Source organism: Diceros bicornis, chromosome 25 (genome assembly GCF_020826845.1).
Source record: "Diceros bicornis minor isolate mBicDic1 chromosome 25, mDicBic1.mat.cur, whole genome shotgun sequence".
NCBI lineage: Eukaryota > Metazoa > Chordata > Mammalia > Perissodactyla > Rhinocerotidae > Diceros > Diceros bicornis.
This window is the reverse complement of record NC_080764.1, coordinates 12,679,970-12,705,786: the sequence shown is the minus strand read 5'-3', so window position 1 is coordinate 12,705,786 and position 25,817 is coordinate 12,679,970. Positions and strand designations below refer to the sequence as shown.

The window sequence follows — 25,817 nt, the reverse complement described above, 5'->3', positions numbered from 1 at the left end:
GCACCCTCCCACCTCCTGGGGATCCCGTGCCCAGACGCTCACCCCTCCAGCTCAGGGAAGTGGCTGCTCCACGGCCCCTGGTATGGGGGGCTCCTGCTGGTGAGGACCCACACGCCGTCTGGGAGCCGCAGCCCGGCGCTCCCGTTCTGGAAGAGAGAGGACATGTGTGCCTGTGGTGCCAGGGCCATTGAGAAACTGAGGGTGGGGAGGGCTGTGGGGTGACCGGGGATTCAGTGAGCCCAGACACAGGGACATCTCAGTACCGTCAGGACAAGCCACGCCTTCTGACACCAGGAAGGGGAGGCCCGAGAAGGGCTAGGACTTCCCGGGGGTCCTCTCCAGCATCCAAGGATGGGGACCCTGTTCCCTCGAGTCTGCTGATCTGGGCTGTCGCTGCCTCCACACTCACACCCTGGTCTCCCCCACTCTGGCCATGAGCGCCCTCCGCGGGCAGAGCTGGCCGTCCCTCCCTGACCAAAGGGCTCCCTCCACCCTGGCGCTGGCTCCCACCCTGGGGTCATCGCAGCCTCCCGTGGTGTGCCCCCAGCCTCACTGCCCGCCCCCCAGTTCCCTTTATGAAGGGCTCCTGTTTCCACCCTCCACGTGCCTTCTGCTTGCAGTGGCCTTTACCACCTGGCACCGCCCCGGACCCCTCAAAACTCAGCTCCAACGTCCTGTCCCCGAGGAAGCCATTCTGCCTCCCACCGGCCCACCTACCCCCAGTAGCACTAACCCCCTCCCTGAGCCCACCCTGGATCCTGACACGCCCGCACTCAGCTCTCTCCGGGTCCACGGGGGCCCCCGCAGCTGGGGCACCTTGTGCATCTGCGGGACCCAGGGGGTGGCAGGGCTGAACTGGCAGGAGCTGGCCTGGCTCTTAGAGCTTCCCAGCCCCTTCCCTGGCCACGGACGCCCTACCACTCAAAGCCACAGGAAGGGGAGGAGGACGGGGGCACGGGGCCAGGGCACAGGAGCAGGAGAGCCCCTCCCACCCCAGCCGCCCTCACAGGCAGATCCTACCTGGAACAGGTGGCTCTTGCTGGGGTTGGGGATTTTCTCCTCCCACTTCCGGTTCAGCCTGGAAAGACAGCAGGGAGGTGACAGCCGCCAGAGCCCTCAGGGCAGCTGCCCCCTGCTCATGTTCTCCAAGCTCAGAGGAGAAACTGAGGCCCGGGGGGGGGGGATTTTTCCAAGGCCCTCAGGGAGTAGGTGGCAGAGCAGGGACTGGAGGGAGCTGGCTGTGAGGTGCCTGGCAACCCCCAAGTTCGTGGGGACCCCACCCCCCCGTCATGGAGTCCCCTTACCTGTACCCGTAGATGCCACAGCAGCGCAGGGCTAGGAGCAAGATTAGGGTGGCGAAGACCAGGATGAGCGCCAGGACCCACATGGGCAGCACTTCCGGGCAGGAAGGAAGGAAAAGGAGCCTTAGCATCTGGGGGAGGGAAGCCTGGGGGCTCAGGACGTGGGCAGGTCAGTGCCCCCAACCCTGCTCTGTGCAGGCGCAGGGCTCCAGAGCTCACAGCCTTGAGGGGTGCAAAACAAGAGAGGAGGCCAGATACAGGCTAAGAAGAGGGCATTGGTCTGCACCCCCCACAGCGTTCAAGTACTGGGGAGGACACAGAGGGGAGATCCTTTCCAGTAGCAGGAGGTGCTGTGGAGGGGACAGTACCTGCAGCCCATGGCAATCACGAGGGGCTTCCTGAAGGAGGCAGCATATAAACTGGGCCTCGAGGAACAGGGAAGATTGGAGAGGCAGAGAACGGGAAAGTTGTGCTGGTGGAGGCACCAGCAGGTGCAGAGGCCCATCAGGAGTCCCCGACACTTCCTGCCAGGCAGCCTGGAGCCCCTCAGAGGCTGGGCCCTCCAGGACCCCCTTGCTGTCCTTCCCTCGGCCTGGTGTCCAGCCCCCCTTTCTGCTTGACTGTGGCCCTCTCCCCGGGGCTCCTCCCCTGTTAAGGCCGCCTGGGTCTGGGGCGCTTGCTCCCCACTCCTCCATCCTCTCTGCAACCACCTCCTGGACCTAGTCTTGCACTCGTCTCCTGTGGCCCCTGTGGGGAAAGGTGAGGGAGAAATGAAAGCAGCCAGAGCAGGGAAGTGGGGGAGATTGAGAAATCAGACCCAGACCTTCCGGTCCCAGGCCTCAGTCTGCAGCTCCCGATGTTTGCTGCCATGGTAACAGGAAAGCAGGCTGAGTGGTCCCTGTGTTGGTGTCTGCCATAACGGCTAATGAATCCTTGGACCACGTTAGTAGAGGCCTTTGCTCTAAACTGATGGAGATGAAAGAGAGGAACCTGCTCTACTCTGCTCTGCTTTCAGGCCATGTGGGGTCTGTTTTGCACACCAGCTGTCACTTCCCAAAGGTTGTTAATAAGTTAAGGTATGTAGAGAGAATAAAGCAGGGTCCCCATATACAGCTGTGCAGGTTGTTCACTGCACAAGGACACCAGTGAAAGTGCAAGTGGCCGAAATCCAGCCTGAGACTCATATGCAACATCTGTGCCCATGGGTCTGTATTTCTCCAAGAAGATGCATTTTCTTAATTCCCACTAGTAAAAGTTAGCAGAGGCCCAGGAAAGGAGGCCCAAGTAGAAAAGGGCCTGGGCGTCAGATCTCCATGTCCGCATCACCCCTGTGCTCTGCCCAGCTGGGCTGCAGCAGGAGGTTGGGTGGAGGCCGGGGAGACATACCCCACTCAGTGACCCAGGAGCGCTCCTCACTCCACTCGCTCCAGATCCCCTTGTAGCTGCCAGGGGCAGGCTTGACCCTCACCCGTGCCTGGTACCTGGTGGAGGCCTCCAGCCTGGAGAGCGACAGGCTGTGTGTGTGTGACACAGTCTCCTTCTTGGCCTCCTGTGGATGGGGAGGGGAGGGGGGCAGGAGGAGGAGGGGGTCAGTCCCCGGAGTCCAGCACCACTGGGCCCCCCACGCCCCGGGGGCTCTGGCTATGTCCCCTCATCAGCTGCAGCATCGTCTTCCCCCTGACAGGAGACAGCTCCCCTGGGCCCACCGAGCACTACCTCTCAGTGTCGTACCTGCGATGCCACCACATGCCACCCACCCATATTACAGGTGACAACACTGAGGTGCAGGAACCTCCAGGTTCCACCGTGTCCCACCCTCACTTTGAGACCCCTCAACCTCCCAGCTCCTCTGGGAGCAGCCTGGACCCCAGAGATAGCCTTCCCAGGAATGCAGTGCAGTGTCTGCACTCTGAGACAGGGGCTCCGGAGTCAGGGACCCACTCCCAGCTCCACCCCTGACCACACCCTCCTGGCCTCAGTTTCCACATCTTTGAGGCTGGCTCCAAGGTTTCTGATCTGGGCTCTGCAGAACCTCAGGTTCTGGACACAGGCCCTGAGGGCTGCCTGGAGGAGGGGGCAAGAGACTGAGCCCTGGGATGGGGCCCTGCCTGATTCCACAAAATCTGCTCTGCTCTTAGTGGCTGCACATTTGTGTTCCAGATGAGATTCCTCTGAAGAAACGTCCCCTTTATGACTTTGGAAAACGCTTCATCCAGCTGGCACTCAGCCCTCCCCACCCTGACGTTTAGGCCCCCTTTGCAATTCAGGGGCAGCTGTGTTAATTCTGGCCAAGTCACGTCACTTCCGTGAGCCTCAGTGCCTTCACCAAGGGATGGGGCGGTGACCTGCTGACCACACGGGGTCGTGGTCACCGAGTCCCAGCACCTGGTAGGAGGTGCCTTCCTGGGCGCTGTCTCCCCCCTCCCCCACACAGGCCCCTCCCCGGGCACAGGCCCTTACCTCCCACGAGGCCGCATCTTTCTTGTAGTGGACCTGGAAGGTGTGACCTATGTGTTTTTCATGCATTTCCTCTGCTCGCCAGTGCAGGACGTAGGCGTCCCCAGTCTTGGTCACGTTGAGTGTCGGGGGAGCCATCTGGACTGGAGGGAAGGAAACTTTTAGGGAACTTTGTTCCTAATATCCCTCCCACGGAACATTCCTTGTGTTCCATGCTTGTCACAGGTACCATCTCCACTGGCCCAGGACCCAGGTCCCGGCCATCTCGGGGTCTCTGCGCCCCCAGGGGAATGTCAGCATCTATCCTGGCCGGGGCAGCCCCTCCCGGGAGGCGCTGAGAGGAGCTGTTGGCTGTTGACTAGTGGTGGGGTGGCTGCGTTACTGGTTACTCGTAGTAGTTGAAGTCGGCAAGTTTGGCAATGCTGTGCCTTTTACGCTAAGTTAACCTGGGCGGAGTTGGCGTCCTCGCTTTGAGACCATCTCTCCCAGACACTTGCCTTCATGCTGCCTTGGAAAGAGAGGAGGCCAGAGTTCCATGCCCTGGGAAACGACCTCTCTCTCCCGCGCCTCCAGCCTGTCTTTGCTGCTGCCCACGTGGGTTTGTTGGGCGTGGGGACAGGCACCTGTCCCCCAGAGACGGAACACAGGCGCAGACTCTCAGGAGGGAACTCAGAGGCACTCACTGTCCCCCTGTTAACCCTGACACAGGCCAGGCTTTTCCAGTGGCTCTGTGTCCACCCCTCCCCCAGGTTGAGCCTCAGGACAGGATTCGGAGCTGCTGTGATACAAAGACCAGAGAGAGGCTGTGGAGGGCTGAACCACAGCCCTCAAGGATATCCAGGTCCTAGCCATCGAACTTGTCACCTTACGTGGCAAAATGGACTTTGTGGGTTAACTTAAGGACCTCGTGACGGGGACATTATCCTCGATTATCCATGTGGGCCCTAAATGTAATCACAGGGGTTCCTGTAAGAGGAAGGCAGGAGGGAGACGTGACTACAAAGAGAAGGCAACGTGGCAGAAGCAGAAAGAGATTTAAGATGTCACCCTGCTGTTAGTGCTGCCGAGTGGATTCCGACTCCTAGGGAGCCTGTGGACAGCAGAGGGGAGCCCTGCCCTGTCTTTTTACCCCATCCTCTCACCTCCAGTGCTGTATCAGACAATGCTCCGCTGCTATTCATAGGGTTTTCACGGCCAATTTTTTCGGAAGTGGGCAACCAGGTCCTTCTTCCTAGTCTGTCCTAGTCTGGAAGCCCCGCTGAAACCTGTCCACCATGGGTGACCCTGCTGGCATTTGAGACACCGGTGGCATAGCTTTCAGTATCACAGCGACACGCAGCTGCCACGGTATGACAACTGACAGACGGGCAGTGGGGTTCCCTGACCGGAATTGAACCTGGGCCGCAGCTGGGATCTGTGACAGCACTGGATCTTAACCACTCGACCACCAGGGCTGGCTAATGCCGCTCTAGAAGCTGGGAAAGGCCAGGAAACGGATTTTCTCCTAGAGCCTCCTGAGGGAGTGCAGCCCTGTCGACACCTCGACTTTAGCCTAGGGAGACCGATACCGGTCTCCTGGCCTCCAGAACTGTCAGAGAAATTGTGTGTTGTTCTAAGCCACTACATTCGTGGTCATTCGTTGCAGCAACAACAGGAAACTAACACAGAAGCGGAAGATTCTGGCCAGGGCTCTGCACTTGCTGTGTGACTTTATCCAGTCACCTCCCCTCTCTGAGCCTCAGCTTTCTCATCTGTGGGGTCACGGGTCAGGGTCACGGCTCTCCCACCCCTCACAACAGGCCTGAGGGTCACGGGAGAGGGTGGTGAGTCTGAGCCTTCTCCCCACTGACCAGGCCCGTAACTGGGCCTGATGGCCTCAGACGGGGAAGGAGCTTGTCACTGGCTCCGACAGGACAGAGCTTTCTTCCCCCTCAGGGCTGGCCTGATTTACCCCGGGTCTGAGCTCTCTCCAGCTTCAGGCTGCGCAGAGACGGAAGGACCTCCTGGCATTTGCAGCAGGAAGTGCTCCCGGATTTTTCTGGAAGCGGAAGGGGTGGCGAGGCAGGGTCTCAGAATGGAGAAGAAGGCAGCCTCCAGAGTCAGACCTGGCCTGGAACTGCTGATCTTTCTATTGTGGGACTGGGGCCTCTCTCTACAGGGACAGACTAGGCGTTAGCGGGGCCACCAGTCTGCGGGGAAGCCAGAGACTCCAGCCTGGGTCTGTCTGGCAACCCCTCTGCCCTTACCCCGTGCCCTAAAGGCCGAGTCCCTCACAATTAAGAGGACACAGCAAGGAACACTCTGGAAGATTAAAGTGCTAGGCAGACATAAGAGCTCTCTTCTCTTTGGGGTCTTCAAGGGATAGCAAGGACAATAATAATGATAATAATAATATCGTATTTACCTGCATTGTTATTTTTTATTCCTATTTTGCTTCAAAGGCCTCAAGAAGAAGAAACTCCTTCCTTCTATCCCCCTCTTCCACATCAGCCTCATCTCCTCTCCTCCCCATCCCCATCCCAGGAAAATCCATGGGGGGCACATGAGGGAGGGAGGACCCTAGAGGAAGAGGGGGATGGAGGACAGAGAGCAGACAGGAGATGGGGGAGCGGCCTGTACCATCAGGAATGTTCGGACACTGAGTCAACACATTTCGAGGGCCTACTGTGTGCCAGGTGCTGTTCTGGGCACAGGAACAGAGCAGTAAGCAAAGCAAGTCCCTGCCCTCAGGAAGCTGACATGATGGATAAATATATTATATGTCAGGTGGTAGAAGGTAGTGTCGGAAAATGAAGTGGGAGGAGGGGTAGCATCATGATTTCTGGGTTGGGGAGCTATTGTAAATAAGATTTTTAGAGAAGGCCTCACAGAGGTCATGACATTGAACGAAGGCCTGAAGGAAATGAGGAAGGAAGTCCCAGTGACTTGAGAGAACAAAGGTTCCCAGAAGAGGAAACAAATGTTGCAAAGGCCCTGAGGCAGGAGGGTGACCAGAGAGTGTCACCAACACAGAGGAGGCCCTGAGGCGAGAGTGTGTCCAGAGAGGGTCACCAACACAGAGGAGGCCCTGAGACAAGAGTGTGCCCAGAGAGTGTCACCAACACAGAGGAGGCCCTGAGACAAGAGTGTGACCAGAGAGTGTCACCAACACAGAGGAGGCCCTGAGGTGAGAGTGTGCCCAGAGAGGGTCACCAACACAGAGGAGGCCCTGAGACAAGAGTGTGCCCCAAGAGTGTCACCAACACGGAGGAAGCCCTGAGACGGAAGTGTGACCCGAGAGTGTCACCAACACAGAGGAGGCCCTGAGACAAGAGTGTGCCCAGAGAGTGTCACCAACATGGAGGAGGCTCTGAGACAAGAGTGTGCCCCGAGAGTGTCACCAACACAGAGGAGGCCCTGAGGTGGGAGTGTGCCCAGAGAGCGTCACGAACACAGAGGAGGCCCTGAGGTGGGAGTGTGCCCAGAGAGTGTCACCAACACAGAGGAGGCCCTGAGACCAGGACAGGAGAGAAGGTCAGAGAGGCCATGGGCCTTGTGGGCTGTCGTGGATACTTCGGCTGTTACTCTGTGCAGGATGGAAGATCTTGGGTGGCTTTGGTAGAGGAAGGGCATGATTCAGTTATGTGTTAAGGGAATCCCACAGGCTGCTGGATTGGGAAGACACTGAGGGACAGCTAGGATGGAGGAGGGAGACTGGGAGGAGACAGTGGTGAGGATCCGGGATCCAGAGAGACGTGGTGGCGTGCACCAAGGCAAGGCTGTAGACAGATGGCCCGATTCTAGGCATATTTCAAAGATAAAGGTGGCAGAATTTGCTGGTGGCCTGGATGTGGCATTTGAAAGAAAGCTGTGACAAGGATAATCCCAAAGTTTCTTGCTTGGACAACTGAAAAACAGATGTGTCATTTAGAGAGATGGCAGGGAAAGCGGAAAAGCAGAGTAAGAGGGACAAGTGAGCATTCACCTTGGAGCACGTGAGGTGTGGAATGACCAGGGCCATCTGAGTGGTGGTGTGGAGAGGGGAACTGGGCCCGAGTGCTGGAGCTCGGAGGTCTGGACACAGCAGATTGAGATGAGAGCACAGAGCAGAAAGAATGGGGGGAGTATTTTCAGAATGACTCTGGCATGTTATCAACTGCATCACTAACATATTTTTGAGAACTTCAATTAAAGATTAGAATTAGTTTTGTTGACTTTGCTCACTGGACTGCCTTGCGTTGAAAGGGACACACGGGAAGACCGGGCCCTGAGGAACCCTGAGTTTCTACGGCTTACACAACTAAACAGTGCTGTCCCAAGACCCCCACACAGAAGGCTGGGGGCACACTCACTGTTCTCTGAGCTCTTTATAAATTTCTCTTCCTCCCTTGGCCGCACAGAGACGATGTACTGGCTGTGGTTGCTGGGGTCGGGCACGGGGATCCGGCAGCGGTGCAGGATGTAGGGGCCGCCGCGCTTCTCCTGCAGCACCGGGGAGCACTCTTCCTCCCTGGGGATGACGTGGAGGTGAGGGCAGGGGAGGCAGGGACCACGGCAGGGATGAGACCTCAGGAGGAGCTGTGGCTGCTGCTGGGGCCCAGAGACAGGAGGAGGCCTGGAGAGGGCAAGGCCCAGAGGAGGGGAGGGGAAGGAGGAAGGGGACACTCACCCTGCACTGGGGCTGGACTTGTAGAAGAGGGCAAAGGAGACTGAGCTGGTCACCTCGGACCTCACCTCCCAGGAGCAGCTGAGCACAGTGGCACCGTCGAAGGAGCACTGGAGGTTCCGGGGCTGAGCCTCATCCCCTGGGAGGGAGACAGTCCCTCAGTAATTCCCTCCTTCAGTCATCCCATAGCCCTCAGGGGCCACCATGAGACTCATCGCAGAGAGATCATGGGCCTTGGGGCCAGAAAGACCAGGGGTTAAACGTCAGCCTGAACCCGCCGGCTGTGTGAGCACAGAGCAGAGCGAGTCTGTGCACCTTCACACCCCTGTGTAAGCAGGGAGAGCATCCACATCTCAGTGCTGGGGTGTACACAATGACGCTGGTGTGTCTGCACACGGCAGAGCTCTCAGGACCACAGAGCCGCTCACGGTGCCATCGTGACTCTCATTGTAATTGTCCCCAGTCAGAAACTGTGCGGCAAACTGGGGCCGAGACATGAGCAAGATGCAGCCGCTGCCTCTGCAGGGTCACAGAGGGGGTGGGGTGGGCCCAGGGGAGAGACTCCAAACACGGGGCACAGAAGATCCGTGGAATCCCGCAGTGTGGCCTCCTGGACTCCTTCTGTCCTGGAGCTGTAATGAGCCCCCTCCCCGCAGAGGGCATCGCCCCGACCCCACTGCGTTACCTGGCTGGGAGTCCCAGCGAACCTCCGGGCTCCACTGGCTGGGCCGTCCCGAGAGCCCCGAGCCCGGGGCCAGCCGGGTGCGCACTCGGGCCACATAGGTGCTGCTGGGCAGGAGGTGCTCTGGCCCCAGGACAGCCTGGGAGGAGTTGGAGAGGAGGGTGGGGGCGTCCTGTTGGGAGAGAGGGGCTGCTGGAGCGGGTGCTGGCTGGGCTGCATCCCTGTTGGCTGGGGGCAGAGCTGGCCGTGGTCCCTACCTCCCAGGAGTCCTGAAGCTGTCTGTAGACCACCTTGAACTCCAGGTTGGACAGCCAGTGGCTCTGGGACGCCACAAGGGCCACTCTCCAGGTCAGCAGGAAATGGTTCCCAGCAGCAGTGACCTGGAGGTCTTCAGGGGCGGGGGGCTGCACTGGAGGGAGAGAAAGTAAAGGGCCCATGAGGGGTTGGACGCCTGTGTGGCGGTCAAGGGCCTGCTGGTCTTTGTGTGGAGAGACCTGGATTCCAGGTGGAGCACTGCCCCCCCACCAGCTGGGGGACCTTGGACCAGACCCCTCCCCTCTGTGGGCCTCAGGCCCTTCATCTGCAGAATCGTGGGATTCAGTGTGATCTTGAGTGAGAGCTGTGCAGCTTGCCGTGCACATACAACATGAGCTCCTTCGACGGTGCTGGCGATGAAACTCTAAGTGGAGCCTACTTCTGTCCCTGGGACCCCACTGCCCAGAATGTGGCCTATGTGGCCTCGTTTTTTCAGCAAAGGCTGCTGTGGCTCACCTTGCGCCCTCTCCTGCTGTCCACCCTCCTTCCCCTGTTCCCCTGCCCAGTGTCCCGCACCTCTCAGTGCCCAGAGGAAACATCTCCTCCAGAACCTTCTTGGTCCCCATCCCCCAGGCAGAATCACTCTTTTTCTTGTCCCCCCATAGCCAGTTGTGTGGTCCTTACAACCCTGGTGGATTTGTGTGTTTCCGTGTCTGTGTCCCCAGGGAGTCCAGGAGCTTGTGGGTGGCAGAGGTTGGGTCTTGACCCCCTTCCCTATCCCAAGGGCCTGAGACGTCGTAGTTCAGGGAGTTTGGGGACAAAGTGAGTGAATGATTGAGTAAGTAAATGAATAAATACATGTAGGCAATCTTCAGAGGCTTTTCATGAAATCATTCCATCAACCAACAGAAGCAAACATCTGCTGGGAGCTACAGGGTTGGGCGAGCAGATGCAGTAGTGAATGGCACGGCTCCTACCTTCCTGAAGCTCCTGTGTCTAAACGCTGAGAGATGACTTTCAAACAAAGACCTCAATAAGAGCCCCAACAAGATGTAAAAGTTCTGTGCTGGACGTGAACGTGGCGTGTGAGAGCCTGGCAGAGCCGGAGCCTTCAGAAAATCTTCAGCCCAGCATGGCAGATACTCGGCACTGCTTCCCACCCACAGCCATGCGGGCATCGCCAGTCGTTCATTGCACAGCTAGCCCATGAGCCTGGCATGGAGGGGGCCCTTCTCAGCCCGGAGCTCTGGGAAGCTGCTGCCAACTGAACCCTGGGTGCCCAACAAAACCCATTCATCCAACCTGAGGGAGGTTAGTCCACCAGCTCCTTTCACAGCTGGAGAAACTGAATGAGGAAGCGAAATATCCTCAGAGCAGATGAGATGCACGCCTGTCCCCTCCCCAGCACCCCGCGACTTCCCTGATTCGTTGCCAAAATGGTTTGGGCTGGAAGTGACCTCCCTACTCAGCATATGCTCCAGGAGGCAGATGTCACACTGCCCTCCCATTTCTGAGCTGTCCCAGTCTCCAGCATGACCCTTCCCTGCTCCACGCCATAGCTTCACAGGGCAGGGAGACTGCCTGGTGTGTTCGGGGCTCTCCTGGTCATGCTGGTGCTCCACGAGCGAACAGGTTGATGAATGAACTGCGTGTATATTCTAACTTTGATTCGCATGCCCCCGCGTTCCCATCCCCTGGCCACACTCCAGCTGAGTCCTCATCATTTCTCTCTGGGATGAGCGCCTTCGGTCACTTTCTGGGCTCCAGCCTTCTGCCCCCTCCCATCCCTGACATCTAGCCTGTACATCACCCACCTCCGACATCCTCACACCCACATCTGGTCATGTCATGCCCCTTCAATGGCTCCCCATCGCCTAGACGTTGACCTCTAACCTCCTTTGCAGGGCACAGAAGCCCCCCAGTCAGGCCCTGCCTGCGCTGCCCCTCTCCTTCCTCCCGCTGTCCAGCCCCCTTGAAGCTGGTGCTCCCAGGACACAATTTTAGCGCTTTTCCCAACCTGCCTCGCCCTCCCGGGTCTCCCAGGCTCTGCACACTCTGTTTCCTCTGCCAGGAATGCTCTTGCCGCACTCTCCTCCCTCCACCCTTCAGATCTCTCTGCAAAGCTCTTCTTCTGGGAAGCCTGGCTGACCTCCCATGGGCTCCTTGTCCCCTGCCCTTGGCACGTGGCACACACTTGCCTTCAGTGAGTGTTCACACCGGCCACACTTGCTGTCTCCCGGCCTCTCCAGCTGGTACTCTGAGCTCCCCCCGGGACAGACTCTCTCTCGTCCACCAAACACGTGTTCTGAGACATTGTTTGAAATGAATTCAACACGAACTAACCCACCCCCTCTCCCAGGCCACAGCTTTGTGCTGCTGGGATGAAAAGAGGCAGGAAGCAAAGGCCGGAGCCCCCTCCGCATCTGACACTTGCAGGGACAGCAGGGTGGCCCAGGGTTGGAGACCCAGGATGCTAAAGTCAGACCTTCCTGGGTTTGAATCTCAGCTCCGCCACCAGCCGCTGAGAGGCTGTGAGCATCCACCTCCCTCCGCCTGTTTCCTCACCAGTCAAACAGCAATAACAATAGTGTTACTGCTAATCTGGTGTTGTTTTGAGGGTTAAATAAGAATCGGTAGTGTCTCCTGGAAGCCCAGGACATATGTGGTTTTTGCCATGTCAACGTAAACTCTTATGGTATGACTCCTCTTCTTAATTTAGCCTCATTCTAAGAAACAATTACCTTGAATGCAGAATTTGAAAAGTTGGTTATATTTCTGTCTAATATACAGTCCAATAAAGCCTAACTATTTATATAAAATGATCATCGGCCCCCACCCAGCACCACTGACTTTCTTGGGCTGCCATGGGCACAGAGTACACACATTGGGGCGACTCAGCGAGGGCCATCGGGGTGACCTCCCTCTCTAGCGTGCAGGGAGCGCTCAGCACATCTAACCCATCACTGTCATGATGCTTTGTGGGGGCACCTTGGAAATTTTACGTCATCTCTCGGGGTCACAGGAGCCTCATCTATACGTGGGTGTTTGCAGACATCGCATGAGACCACAAAGATGAAAGAGTTTTCTAAACAGATAAGCTTTTATGTGAATCCTAAGAACAGTTCTTCTAGAAGGGACGCCTCTAGTGCCGGGCGGCAGTGTCCTGGCAGGAGGGGGAGCCGCCAGGCGCAGGGGAGGCGCCTTTGGCCAGGGCTCATCACGCTGCACCTGCTCCAAGGCCCCATCGTGAGGAGACCACATCCTCCTCCCTCAGGAGACCCAACCCACCCCAAGCAGGGTCTCCACCCTTGAAGGCTCTCACTCCCTGGCCCCTCTCCTGCAGTCTGGCCACCCATAGGGCCCACTGTCCACATAGGGAGCACCCCTGGCCAGGGCCCCCGGGCCTCACCGTGCTGGGTCAGAGTGACGGTGAGCTCGGCGCCCAGAGGCCTGTCTGGTCGGAATGAGAAGTAGTCTCTGTCATGAAGGAGGAAAAGCGTGCAGGGGATGATGCATATTCTGGGCACACAGCCAGGACAAGTGCCATCTAACCAGGATGTGTCATCACTGAGATGGCAAGCCACTGGCTCCGGGGGGACCCTGCCGGGAGAGGACACAGGTTAGCTGAGAGTGAAGAAGAATCACTCGTTCACAAACATAGCTGTGTGGTTACCGCATGCGGGGCTTTGTCCAGGGCCAGGGGATCTGGCAGTGAACCAAACACACAGAAATCGCTGCCCACGGAGCCACATCCTGGTGGAGGAGACACACGGGACACAACTCAGTAAATTTGTCATGTGTCAAATGGAGAAAACCTGACATAGATGGTACAGCAGGGAGGGGGAGGAAGGTGAACTTGAAATGGGTGGTCAGGGAAGGCGGTGTGAACAGGTGACATTAGCCCTGGAGCATCCCGCCACGCAGAGTGTGGGGTACAAGGGTGAGCCAGCAAAAGAGATCTGGAGGCCAGAGTGGCATGAGGCACACCTGGGACAGGACTGTCCTGGAGGTCAAGTGGAGAACACTGGGGTCATCTGTGCCACGTGATGCTGACGCATCACATAAAGAAGACTGAGGGGCCAGCCCCGGTAGCCTAGTGGGTAAATTTGGCATGGTCTCTTTCGGCGGCCCGGGTTCAGTTCCCGGGCACAGACCTACACCACTCGTGGCCATGATGGGGTGGCGACCCACATATAAAATAGAGGAAGATTGGCAACAGATGTTAGCCCAGAGTGAATCTTCCTCAGCAAAAGAAAAAAGAGACTGAGAATAGACCTTTAGGTTCAGCTACACGAGGTCACAGGTAACCTTGACAGAGAAATTGGCTGCCGTGGTGGGGGTGAAATCCTTAATCAGAGTGGGCTCAAGGGAGGTACGTGGGAGAAGGTAGTGGAGTGTTGATGCAAAGGGAAGCAGAGAATGGGCCACGTCTGGAGGAGATAGGGAGCTACATCCCTGGGTGGCATCTGTAAGTGGGGGTTGGGGCACATTGGCTCAGTGATTGGGGAAGATCCCGGGAGAGGGCCCATGCACGGCACAGGGAGAGTGGGGACCATGGTGGCAGCAATGTCCCTGAGCAGCAAGAGCAGATGGGACCCCCAGCTGCGGCCTCAGAGGGGACTGGGACAGGAAACCACTGCAGGGGGATCCACGGAGGCGGGCAGAGGCAGGGCGGGCAGTGTGAGCAGGAAGGGGGCTGAGGAGCGTCTCCTTTGGGGGCGTCTGTGGTCTCAGTGCAGGAGGAGGGGTCACAGCGGAGGGGCGAGGTGGAGGGGGAGTCGAGGAGAGTGGAGAGGGGAGGATGGAGGCTCCAGGGAGAGCGGGAGAGAGGGCGATGCTGTGGCGTGTGAAGGGCCGGCTCCTCCACGGGGCGGCCTCCAGGGGCTCTCCCCAGACCCCGTGAGGCCGGCTGTTTAATTATGTCTGTTATGGTGAGTTACTCTCACCAACATCCCAGAATGGTGTGAGGAATCCTCCCACATGGCGTGTGCCCAGGAGACCACGTGGGGAGAAAGGAGCAGCCCCACACTCTGGAGGAGGCCGGGCCTCGGGGAGACACGGAGCCCTCCCCACAGGCTGGACACAGGACGCTGGTCCCACTCGGCCGCTCACCCACCATGTGGCCGGAGGAGGGACCTCACCTCCACAGCCTCAGTCTCCTCATCTGTGAACTGGGCAACACGCCCCCGCCTGGCCCACCTCACAGTGAGGATGGATTGAGACCCACTCTGTGGGGTGATTTTGTTAAACTGTGATAAAATAAGAAAATTATCACCAGGACCATCATCAAGCACAATATTACATAGACTGCCCTTCTCAGAAACACTGGCATCAGACACCAGGGCCCAGGCCTGGCAGGCTGCCCGACGGAGCAGGGGCTCCGGGGCAGGGGCCTCCCTCTCTGTCCTCCGTCCACCCCCACGTGGCACAGCCCCTCACAGCAGCGCCCTCCCTGCCCTCCGGCCCCCGGGCCCCGCGTCACTCACTCGTTCAGCCTGCGGTGGAGAGTCACATTGATGAGCCGCTGGGCGTGCCGGGTGTCCACCCAGCTGCAGACGATGCGGCTGGTGTAGTCGTTATGGCAGCTCAGGGTCTGCAGCGGGATGGTCCCTGACCGGGGAGAGGCAGGAAGGGGTCACACCTCTCCCCCCACGGGTCCCTTCTCACCACCCCTCCCAGCCCCTCTGGGGCACGTGGCACTGAAGAGGGGTCTCTTGGAGAGAGCTTGTAGAGGCTCCTGGCTACCAGGCAGAGGTCCCCAGGGGCCCTACATGGGGCCGGGGGCTCTGTGGGTGTGAGCGTCCTGGTGGTAGACCCTCCTGTCTGGATAGAAACAGAATATTCTAGCTGATTCACAGCACATCTCCTGAGCCCCTGCTGTGTCCTGCTCCTGGGCCAGGGTCTCCCTCCCACGCCAGGATGGGGACGCCCATCAGGCACAGGCCCTGCCCCCGGACCCTGCGGGGCAGCCTGGGAGGAGAGGCACAAACACACCCTAAGAAGCAAAGCCCTAACTTGGACCTCCCCACCTTGGTCTCCTGTTCAGCCGCCAGACCTAATGGTGGGAAAAGAGACTGCGGTTCCCACGGGAGCCCTTGGGAGGGGGATTCATGGGCCTCAGGAGCCTGAGGAGCATCCCAGCCGGGCCTCCAAGCACGAGGAAGATGCTGGGGCTGAAGCAGGGAGAGACCCCCAGGCTGAGGGCCCCCCAGGAGCGAAGGTGGGGAGGTGGGAGCCAGTCCAGGCCGTCAGAGGAGCAGAGTGTCTGGTGGGGAAGGAGAGGCAGAGACAAGGCTGGAATGACGGGCCTGGAGGTTAGAGGCCTCGAAAGCCACACTGAGAAACGTGGGCGGAGCAGGGCCACAAGTGGAGAGGGACTTTACAGGAGGCCAGGGAGGAAGGAGCAGGAGTGTGGGAGGAGGAAGAGGGAGGTGCCAGGGAAGATCAGGGAGAGAGAAGAAAAGAGAAAAGAGAGGGAGGGGAGGCTGGAGCTGCTAGGGCCTGGGGCTTCCTCAGGATGGGACCAGCTGTGAGGAGGGGGACGGGGAAGGGGAGGGAGCAATCGGGCTCACCTTGGGCCCCTGCCACGCTGAGCCCCCAGCACAGAGCCAGCAGAGTGATGGGGAGCAGCACCCGGGTCAGCGTCATCTTCGCAGTCAACTCTGGATGAGCAGGGGTCCGGCACCGGTGGGTTCTGGCTGTGGGCCGGGTTGACGGTCCTCACTGCCCGGGAGGCCAGGCCTGCCTCACCAGCTCCTGCTGTTCCTCCCCCAGGGCCTAGAAAGAGACATGGGGCAGGGTCAGGCCGCCCACCTTCCCTCTGCCCGCATGAACATGACCAGGGATGAGGGGGCAAGGGCGTGATGGGAGGGGCAGCAGGCCTGGGCTCCAGTCCCTGTTCCTGCCCCTCCTGGGACCCTGGATCAGGCCCCTCTCCTCTGGACCTGGGTGGTCCGCTCACCTGCAGCTTTCCACCAGTCACCACAGTGTTAGTGGGGATTCCGTGTATTCGGTGCGTCTGCTATGGGGTTGACACGTGTGTGTTTGTGTAAAGCTCTTTACGTATTTTTGGTGGATAAGTTTCAGGGATCCACCTCCTACACATGGAGCCTTTCATCTCCTAGGTCTTGAGGATGAACAGACACACTCTGGACCACATTCTAGAGTGTGCTTCCTCCCCTTCCCACGTGGTTCCTGGCTGCTCCCTTTCCTCTGCAGGATGCTGAGCCGTTCGCCTTCCCTGATCTGTTACAAGGAGAGTCAGGTGTCTTGGCTTCTCTTCTTCCTCAAAATTTCTGAAAGCTACAAAACACACATCTGCACACAGGCGCTCAGATGACCACATAGGAACCAACTGCCCCAGGAGGGCTCTTACAGACTCTGGGGAAGCTGGAGCTGGTCCCTCGCCCAAGAGACTCTGTCTCGCCTCCTTCTCCTGGGAGTGTCTGTCCAACATGGCAGTACTGCCCTTCCCCCACCAGCCAGGTTTGTGATTGCTTTCCAGTTTTCCAGAATTAGATTAATAATACCTTGTTTAGCAATACATGGCAACTCTTTAAGGAAAAACCAGGAAAGGTTAACATAGAATTCAGTGTAAAATTTATCTCCTACCTGAGGAAGGGGGCAGGTAGGAGGACATGATTGAGATGGAGTTTGCAAGGAGGCAGTGGTGTTTCTAGGTGCAGAAAATGATTGTGTTTTATACAGCATCAGCATCCAGCCTCAACTCTTTCCCCCTCTTCCTCTACGTCCCGGCAAACCACAGTCTTGGCTGACTCTAACTCCTCACCTAGCTGCCTCTGTGCAGTGGAAATAAACCACACCAGCTGGTCTCACTTTAAATTCTTAACTATGATCCAGAAGTGCTGCCAGACCCCCATATGATGCTGCCCCAGTCCATTTGCTCTTCCTGTCTCCTAGGAGGTTATTTCACACCTTCTCTACTTCCCTTACACCTCCAGTTCCACTGCACCCATTCCCATACTCAGCCTCCACCTGCTTTCTCCGTCCCTGGGAAAACTGATCTGAATAGAACCCCCTCCCCCACAGGTCTCATCACAGCATCTGCAGTCATCTCTTCCCCCACACACTCTGTGCCCATGCCTATTGCCACCAATGGACTCTCCGTGCTCCTGTCCAAAGCCAACCACCCAACCAGTGCGCAGGACCCATCCACACTTGCCTGCTCCAGGACATGGCTCCAGAAATGTCCTCTCCTTCTCTCTCCTATAGCATCAGTTTGGGCCTCTCTACTGGATTACCCCCATCAGCTTACACCAATGCTGTAATTTCTTCCATCCTTACAAAAACACTTTTTCTTGGTCCCGCTTTCCCCCACCATCTTACACCTTATTTCTCTTCTCTTCTTTGCAGTAAACTCCCTCAGAGTTGTCTGCATTCAGCATCCCCAATCCCTCTTCCCCCGTCTGTCTTTGCTCTAATCAGGATCTTGTGCATGCGAGCAACCACTTCCTACCACCCCACTGCCAGCATGGTGGCCCAAGTCGTCCTCATACCTCATCTGGAGTTGTGGGAAAGCATCCTAACAGACTTTCCTGTTTCCATCCTCACCTCCCCTCATCATCTATTCACAATATGGAAGCCACAAGCAGATGTCAACCTTGTGATAAAATCTAGCCCATGATTATCCCATTATAGTGAGCATACAAGCAGAGTCCTTCCAGTGGCTTACAGAATCTGCCCCCTTGCTGCTTCTATGTCTCCTTTCCTCCTGCTCCCCTCCTAGGTCACTGTGCTCCAGTCCCACCAATCTCCTGGGTGTTCCTCAAACACTCCAGGCATGCTCTTCCCTTGGAGCCTTTGCACTGGCTGTTCCCTCTGACTGGAACATTCTTCCCTTCAACATCCACATGCCTAATTGCCTCATCTCTTTCGAGTCTCTGCTCAAAAAGGCACGTCTTGAACCACTTCCTCCATCCTCCCATCCCTGATGTCCCTTACCCTGTAGAACACATATTATTTTCTAACACACTATACAATGTACTTATCTTTTTGTGTTTTTTATTTCTCTCTCCCCACTAGCTCCATTTCTTTCCATCGTCTTTCTCTCCCCACAGGTTCTGTAAGGGCAAAGATGTTTTTGTCTTCTCTTTTCACTGATGCATCTCAAGTACCTAGAATAATGCTCAATACATATTTGTGGGATGAATAAATTTCTTAATATGAGTGATGAGTAGCCAGGTGTTCATTTTATTATTTTTCTTAAACTGTACCTGTAAGTTTTTGTACTCTTCTGTATGTACAAAATAAGATGTATAACTTAAAAAAAAATTAGAAAAAAAATGAAAGAACTTGCTAACTAACAATAGTAAGTAAACTGTTGAAAAATCAGTGATAAAAGGAAAATCTGCAAAGAAGCCAGAGAAAAAAGACATTACACACATAGTAGCAAAAATAAGGCTGATAGCGGACTTATCAAAAACTATGAAAGCCAGGAGATAATGGAAGGAATATTAAAGGATCTAATGAAAAATAACCGTGCCAATCTAGAATTCTATATCCAGTGAAAATGTCTTTTGACGACAAAGGTAAAATGTCTTTCGACAACAAAGGTGAAATGAAGACATTTCAAACAAACCAAAGCCGAGGGAATCACTGCCAGCAGAACTGCACTATGAGAAATGTTAGAGAAAGCTCTTTAGGATGAAGCAAAATGATTCTATATGGAAATCTGAAGGAATAGAGTGTCAAAAGTGATAAACATGGGTAAATATAAACTATTTTTTCTCCTTTTTAATTTAAAAGATAATTGATTATTTAAAGCAAAAATGATACCAATGCGTCATGGAGTTTATAATATATATGGAAGTAAAAATATGATAACAATAGCTCAAAGGCAAAAGGAGGAAATGGAAATATACTGATGTAAAGTTCTTGCATTACACATGTAATGGTAAAATATAATATGAAGCTAAACTGCGATAAATTAAAAATGCCCATTGAACATGTAAAGCAGGGTTTCTCAGCCTTGACAATGTTGTATTTTCTGCTGGATAATTCTTTATCATGGAGGGCTGTCCTGTGCATTGCAGGATGCTTAGTAGCATCCCTGACCTCTATCCATTGGATGCCAGTAGCATTCCCTTCTCCTGCCAGTTGTGTCTAGACATCACTAAATGTCCCTTGAGGGGCAAAATCACCCCAGTTGAGAGATAATATTTTAGAGTAGCCACTAAAAAAAAATTTTGTGTGTGTGAGGAAGATTCACCCTGAGCTAACATCTGTGCCGATCTTCCTCTATTTTTCATATGTGGGACTCCTCCACAGCATGGCTGATGAGTGGAGTAGGTCCGCACCCAGGATCTGAACCCGCAAACCTGGGCCACTGAAGTGGAGCCTATGGAACTTTATTTAAAATAAAAACAATAACAATGCATCATGGGGTTTATAATATATATGAAAGTAGAAACATGACAGCAATAGCTCAAAGGCAAAAGTGGAAAATGGAAATATACTGATATAAAGTTCTTACATTACACGTGAAATGGTAAAATATAATTTGAAGCTAAACTGTGATAAATTAAAGATACCCATTGAACATGTAAAGCGGGGTTTACATGTTTATAGATTCAGCCATGGGGCCAGCCCCTAAAAAATTTTCTTTTAAATAAAGCAAGTCAATAAAGGAGATAAAATGTAATCCTAAAAAAATGCTCAATTAAAGCAAAAGAATGTGAGAAAAGAGGAAGAAAGGAATAAAAAATACACGGGACAAGTAGAAGAAAAATAGCAAGATGATAGACTTAAAAGCAACCATAGCTGGAGTGATTATAAGTGGAAACAGTATAAACACTACAACTAAAAGGCAGAGATTATGAGACTGGATATATAGATCTAAAAAACAAGACCTGACAAAACGATGTCTGTAAGAAACCACTTCAAAGTCACAGAAAGGTTGAAAGTAAAGTGATAGGAAAAGAGATATCAAGATACTATGCAAATACTGATTAGAAGGGAGCTGGAGTGGCTATATCACTATCAAGGTAGACCAGAACAAAGATTATTACAGGGATAGAGAAGGACATTTCATAATGCAAAAGGGGTCAATTCATCAAGAAAACATAACAAACTAAAATAAGTGTGCACTTCACTAGAGAGCTTCAAACACATGAAGCAAAAATTGACAAAACTGATGCATTTCTATATGCTAATAATGAACTAACAGAAAGAGAGCTCAAAAAGATAATACCATTTACAATTGCATCCAAAAGAATAAAATACCTAGGAATAAATCTTACCAAGGAGGTGAAGGACCTATACAATGAGAACTACAAGACGTTATTCAAAGAAATCCAAGATGACATAAAGAAATGGAAAGATATCCCATGCACATGGATTGGAAGAATAAACATAGTTAAAATGTCTTATATTACCTAAAGCAATCTACAGATTCAATGCAATCCCAATCAGAATCCCAATGACATTCTTCACGGAAATAGAAAAAAGAATACTAAAATTTATATGGGGCAACAAAAGACCCCGAATAGCTAAAGAAAAAGAACAAAGCAGGAGGCATCACAATCCCTGACTTCAAAACACACTACAAAGCAATAGTAATCAAAACAGCATGGTACTGGTACAAAAACAGACACACAGATCAATGGAACAGAATTGAAAGCCCAGAAATAAAACCACACATATACAGACAGCTAATTTTCGACAAAGGTGCTAAGAACATGCAATGGAGAAAGGAAAGTCTCTTCAATAAATGGTGTTGGTAAAACTGGACAGCCACATGCAAAAGAATGAAAGTGGACCATGTGCTATCGCCATTCACAAAAATTAACTCAAAATGGATCAGAGACCTGAAGGTGAGACCTGAAACTATAAAACTCATAGAAGAAAATATTGGCAACACACTATTTGACATTGGTTTTAAAGGATCTTTTCAGATGACATGCCTACCCAGACTAGGGAAACTAAAGAAAAAATAAACAAGTGGGACTTTATCAGATTAAAGAGCTTTTATAAGACAAATGAAACCAGAATCAAGATGAACAGACAACCAACCAGCTGGGAGAGAATATTTGCAAACCATACATCTGACAAGGGGTTGATCTCCATAATATATAAAGAACTCACACAATTGAACAACAAAAAAACAAACAACCCGATCAAAAAATGGGCAGAGGAAATGAACAGACACTTCTCCAAGGAAGATATACAGATGGCAAACAGGCACATGAAAAGATGCTCAACATCACTAATCATCAGGGAAATGCAAATCAAAACAACACTAAGATACCACCTCACGCCTGTTAGAATGGCTATAATCACCAAGACAAAAAACAACAAATGTTGGAGAGGATGTGGAGAAACAGGAACCCTCATACACAGCTGGTGGGAATGCAAATTGGTGCAGCCTCTATGGAAAACAGTATGGAGATTCCTCAAAGAATTAGAAATAGAGATGCCCTATGATCCAGCCATCCCACTACTGGGAATCTATCCAACGCACCTGAAATCAACAATCCAAAGAGGCTTATGCACCCCTATGTTCATTGCAGCATTATTCACCATAGCCAAGAAGTGGAAGCAACCTAAGTGTCCCTCGACTGATGATTGGATTAAGAAAATGTGGTATATATATACAATGGAATACTACTCAGCCATAAAAAAAGACAAAATCGTCCCATTTGCAACAACATGGATGGGTCTGGAGCGTATTATGTTAAGTGAAATAAGCCAGAAAGAGAAAGACAAACACTGTATGATCTCACTCATATGTGGAATATAAACCAACACATGGACAGAGAAAACTGGACTGTGGTTACCAGGGGCAGTGGGGGTGGGGGGTGGGCACAAGGGGTGAAGGTAGTCATATATATGGTGATGGACAAACAAAAATGTACAACCCAAAATTTCACAATGTTAGAAACCATTAAAACATCAATAAAAAAAATTGACAAAACTGAAATGAGAAATAGACAAATCTAGAATTATAGTTGGAGATTTCAACAGTCCTCCCTCAGTAATTGATAAAACAGTTAGTAAGAATATAGAAGACTAAAACAATACTATCGACCAACTGGATCTAATCGACATTTATGGAATACTCCACCCAACAACAACAGAATAAACATTCTTCTCAAGTGTACGTGGTCATTCACCAAGCTATATTATATTCTATGCCATGAAACAAGACTAAATAGATTTAAAAGAGTTGAAATCATATATAGTGTCTTCTGATCAAATTAGAAGTCAATAATAACTACAGATAAATACCTGGAAAATTGTCAAATATTTGGAAAATAGATTTTTCTAAATAACCCTTGGATCAAAGAAAGAATCACAAGAAACATCAGAAATATTTTGAACTGAAAAAAGTGAAAAGGGAATATATCAAAATACGTGGGATGCGGCTGAAGCAGTATTTAGAGGAAAATTTTATGCTTTAAATGATTATCTCAGAGGAGAAGAAAAGTATAAAATCAATGATCTAAACTTCTAACTTAAGAAGAAAGAAAAAAAAGAATAAATTAAACACAAACAAGTAAAAGGAGGAAATAGTTAAAATAAGAGTAAAAATCAATGAAATAGAAAACAAGAATAATTAGAGAAAACTCAAATACTGTTTTCTTTTTTCAATCAATACAATTTATAAACCTCTGGCCAGGCTAATCAAAAAAAAAAAAAAGAGAGAGAGAGAGAAGACACAAATTACCAGTATCAGGAAAGAAACAGGCATCACTACACATTCTACAGACATTAAAAAGATAATAAGAAAATATTATGAGCAACTTTATGCTAATATTTTTGTCAACTTAGATAAAATGGAAAAAATTCTTAAAAGACACAAATTGTCAAAACTAACTCAAGAAGTACTAGAAATTTTGGATAAGCCTGTATCTATTAAAATGTCAAATTTATAATTAAAAACCTCCTCACAAAGAAAATGCCAGGCCCAGATGGCTTCACTGATGAGTTCTAATGAATAACATCAATTCTATACAAACTTGGGGGTGAGAATAATTCCCAACTCATTTTATGAAGTCATTAATACCCTTATAGCAAAGACACTACAAGATAAAAAAATTATAGACCAATATTTCTCATGAACATAGACAGAAAAATCCTTAACAAAATATTATCAAGTTGAATCCAACAATATATAAGGAAGATAACACATTTTGATAATGTGGGGTTTATACTACATATGCAAAGTTGGTTTGACACTTGAAAATTAGTCAATGTGATTTCGCACATTAACAGACTAAAGGAGAAAAATCAAATGATTATCTCAATACACACAGAAACAGCATTTGAGAAAATTCAACACCCATCTATGATACAATAAGAAAAACAAAACACCTGCCGGTAAAGTGGGACCATGAAGGCGTTTCTTCAGCCTGATGAAGGGCATCTATGAAAAAGCTGCAACTGCTTCCCCCCCCCCCCAGATCAGTAACAAGACAAGAATGTCCACTCTCACCACTGCTATTCAACGTTTTGCTGGAGGTCTTAGCCAATGCAATCAGTCAAGAAAAAGAAGTAAAATGCATACATATCAGTGAGGAAGAAATAAAGCTGTCTTTATTCACAGATGATACTCGTCCACAGATAATCTTAAGGAAAGTACCAAAAAAACCTATTAGAACCAAGTGAATTTAGCAAAGTTACAGAGTACAAGGTCAATACACAGCATCTGGGGGAAAGGAATGATTGGTGCTCAAGGACAGTCAATGTCCTTATGCAACTCTGGGCAAAGGACAGCCCTTCTCAGCTCCTAAATTGAGCTCGCCAAGCCACACTGAGCTTCGAGCCTGAATAGAGCAGACCTCCAGGTTCCACCCTCTGCATCCCTCTTCCTCTGCCTCCACACCCCTCGTGTGTACTCACACACCTCCACACACACAAACACTTTTAAATCTATATGTCAGAGCTGGAAGAGATCTCAGGGATTGTCGGCTCCAATACCCCTATTCTAAAGATGGGGAGACAGAGGGAATGTTCTCACTGCCACCAACACCTTAGTGGCAAAGCAAGGGACAGAATAGATATCTGACTCCAGAGCTCTCTCCTCCAACCCTTCATTCCAGTGCCCGACTGAGTGGCCAAGCCCTAACCTCCCCCATCCCCAGAGCACACCTGCTCACCCAACACCCCCAGGCTCTCCCTGTCCTTTCCATCCCAGGCTCCCCACGCGTCCCCTGCTCCCAACCCCACCCTTCAGCCTGCCCCCGAGAGCCTGGCCATACCTCTCTGTGGTGAGACAGCCCAGCCTTCTGCTGGAGTCTCCAGGCGGCAGAGAGCCTCTCATGCTTCCTATTTATGCTGACGTCGTTAGGAAACGGAGAGGCAGAAAGAGGAAGCGATGCTGGTCCAGGCCTGTTTCTGCACAAGCGACTCTTCACAAGATTGCCTGCCTTCTTAGAATCATGGACCAAGATATTGACTTTTTTCTAAGCCTTACTAACTTTGCAAATGTTCCTGCTGCCAGAAGTACTTCTACCTACACTGTCTCCCTGTAAACTCCTACGCATCCTCTCACTGCCAGCTCAATGCAAAGTTCCTCCATGCACACTTCCCTGACGCCCCCAGGAGGTTGCAGGGGGAGGGGGCTGCACTAACCAGAGCAGGTGAGAGCCCAGAGCCAGAGGGACCTGGACTAAACTCCCACCTCCACCACTGCGCAGAGTGTGAGTGCTATGGACTGAATTGTGTCTCCCCAAAATTCATATGTTGAAACCCTAACCCCCAATGAAACTGTATTGGAGATAGGGCCTTATGGAGGTAATTAAGGTTAAATAAAGTCATAAAGGTGGGGTCCTAATCCAGTAGAATTAGTGTCCTTAGAAGAAGGGGAACCAAAGTGCCCTCTGTCTCTGTCTCCAGCACGCGAGGACACAGCGAGAAGGCGGCCGTCTACACGCCAGGAAGAGAGTTCTCACCAGGACCAGACCTGGCTGGCCACTTGATCTGGGATTTCTAGGCTCCAGAACTATGAGAAAATTAATTTCTATTGTTGGAGCCACCCAGTCTACGGTATTTGGTTATGGTAGCCCTAGCAGACTGAGACAGTGGCCTTATGCAAATACCTGCCTGTAACTTCTCCAAGCCATGGGATCTTCATCTGTTGCTTGAAGATGATCATCTACAAACCCCAAAGGGGTTTTGAAGGAATCAAATGAGATGACGCCTGGCACATGCTAACACTCGATGGGTGTGAGCTGAAATTACTTTTACTCCCCTAGTTTCTCTTTCTCCCTGCACCTTCCCATACTGTCCCATAGTTCAGTTTTCCATTCCCCAGCCTGCTTAATAGTTCTTTCTTTGGTTGTCTGCACATGGCCTGGCACAGAGGTGGCACTCAGGACTGTGTGGAATGAATGAATGAATGAACAAACGAATGAATGAATAAATGAATGAGTGACTCCTTGAGGATGGAGACTCCAGAGCCCACACGTCCTCCCTTCTCTCTCTAGTTCTGTCCAGCCAGGCTCAGGACTGGGCACAC

General features: G+C 52.3%; 1 protein-coding gene across 1 annotated transcript in view; it reads right to left on the bottom strand.

The window, feature by feature from the left end:
- LOC131421679 (cytokine receptor common subunit beta-like) overlaps positions 1-24,611 on the bottom strand; it is a 29,941-nt gene extending 5,330 nt beyond the window's left edge. The window contains exons 1-13 of the mRNA XM_058568427.1: positions 24,559-24,611; positions 15,913-16,117; positions 14,827-14,950; positions 12,750-12,940; positions 9,343-9,494; positions 9,089-9,257; positions 8,407-8,542; positions 8,090-8,247; positions 3,762-3,901; positions 2,688-2,850; positions 1,305-1,395; positions 1,021-1,078; positions 43-146 (exon numbers count right to left, since the gene is read on the bottom strand). Coding sequence (XP_058424410.1) covers positions 43-146; positions 1,021-1,078; positions 1,305-1,395; positions 2,688-2,850; positions 3,762-3,901; positions 8,090-8,247; positions 8,407-8,542; positions 9,089-9,257; positions 9,343-9,494; positions 12,750-12,940; positions 14,827-14,950; positions 15,913-15,988 — 1,562 coding nt within the window. The 5' untranslated portion in view covers positions 15,989-16,117; positions 24,559-24,611. The remainder of the gene's footprint in view (positions 1-42; positions 147-1,020; positions 1,079-1,304; positions 1,396-2,687; positions 2,851-3,761; positions 3,902-8,089; positions 8,248-8,406; positions 8,543-9,088; positions 9,258-9,342; positions 9,495-12,749; positions 12,941-14,826; positions 14,951-15,912; positions 16,118-24,558) is intronic.
- Positions 24,612-25,817: the final 1,206 nt, after the last annotated feature.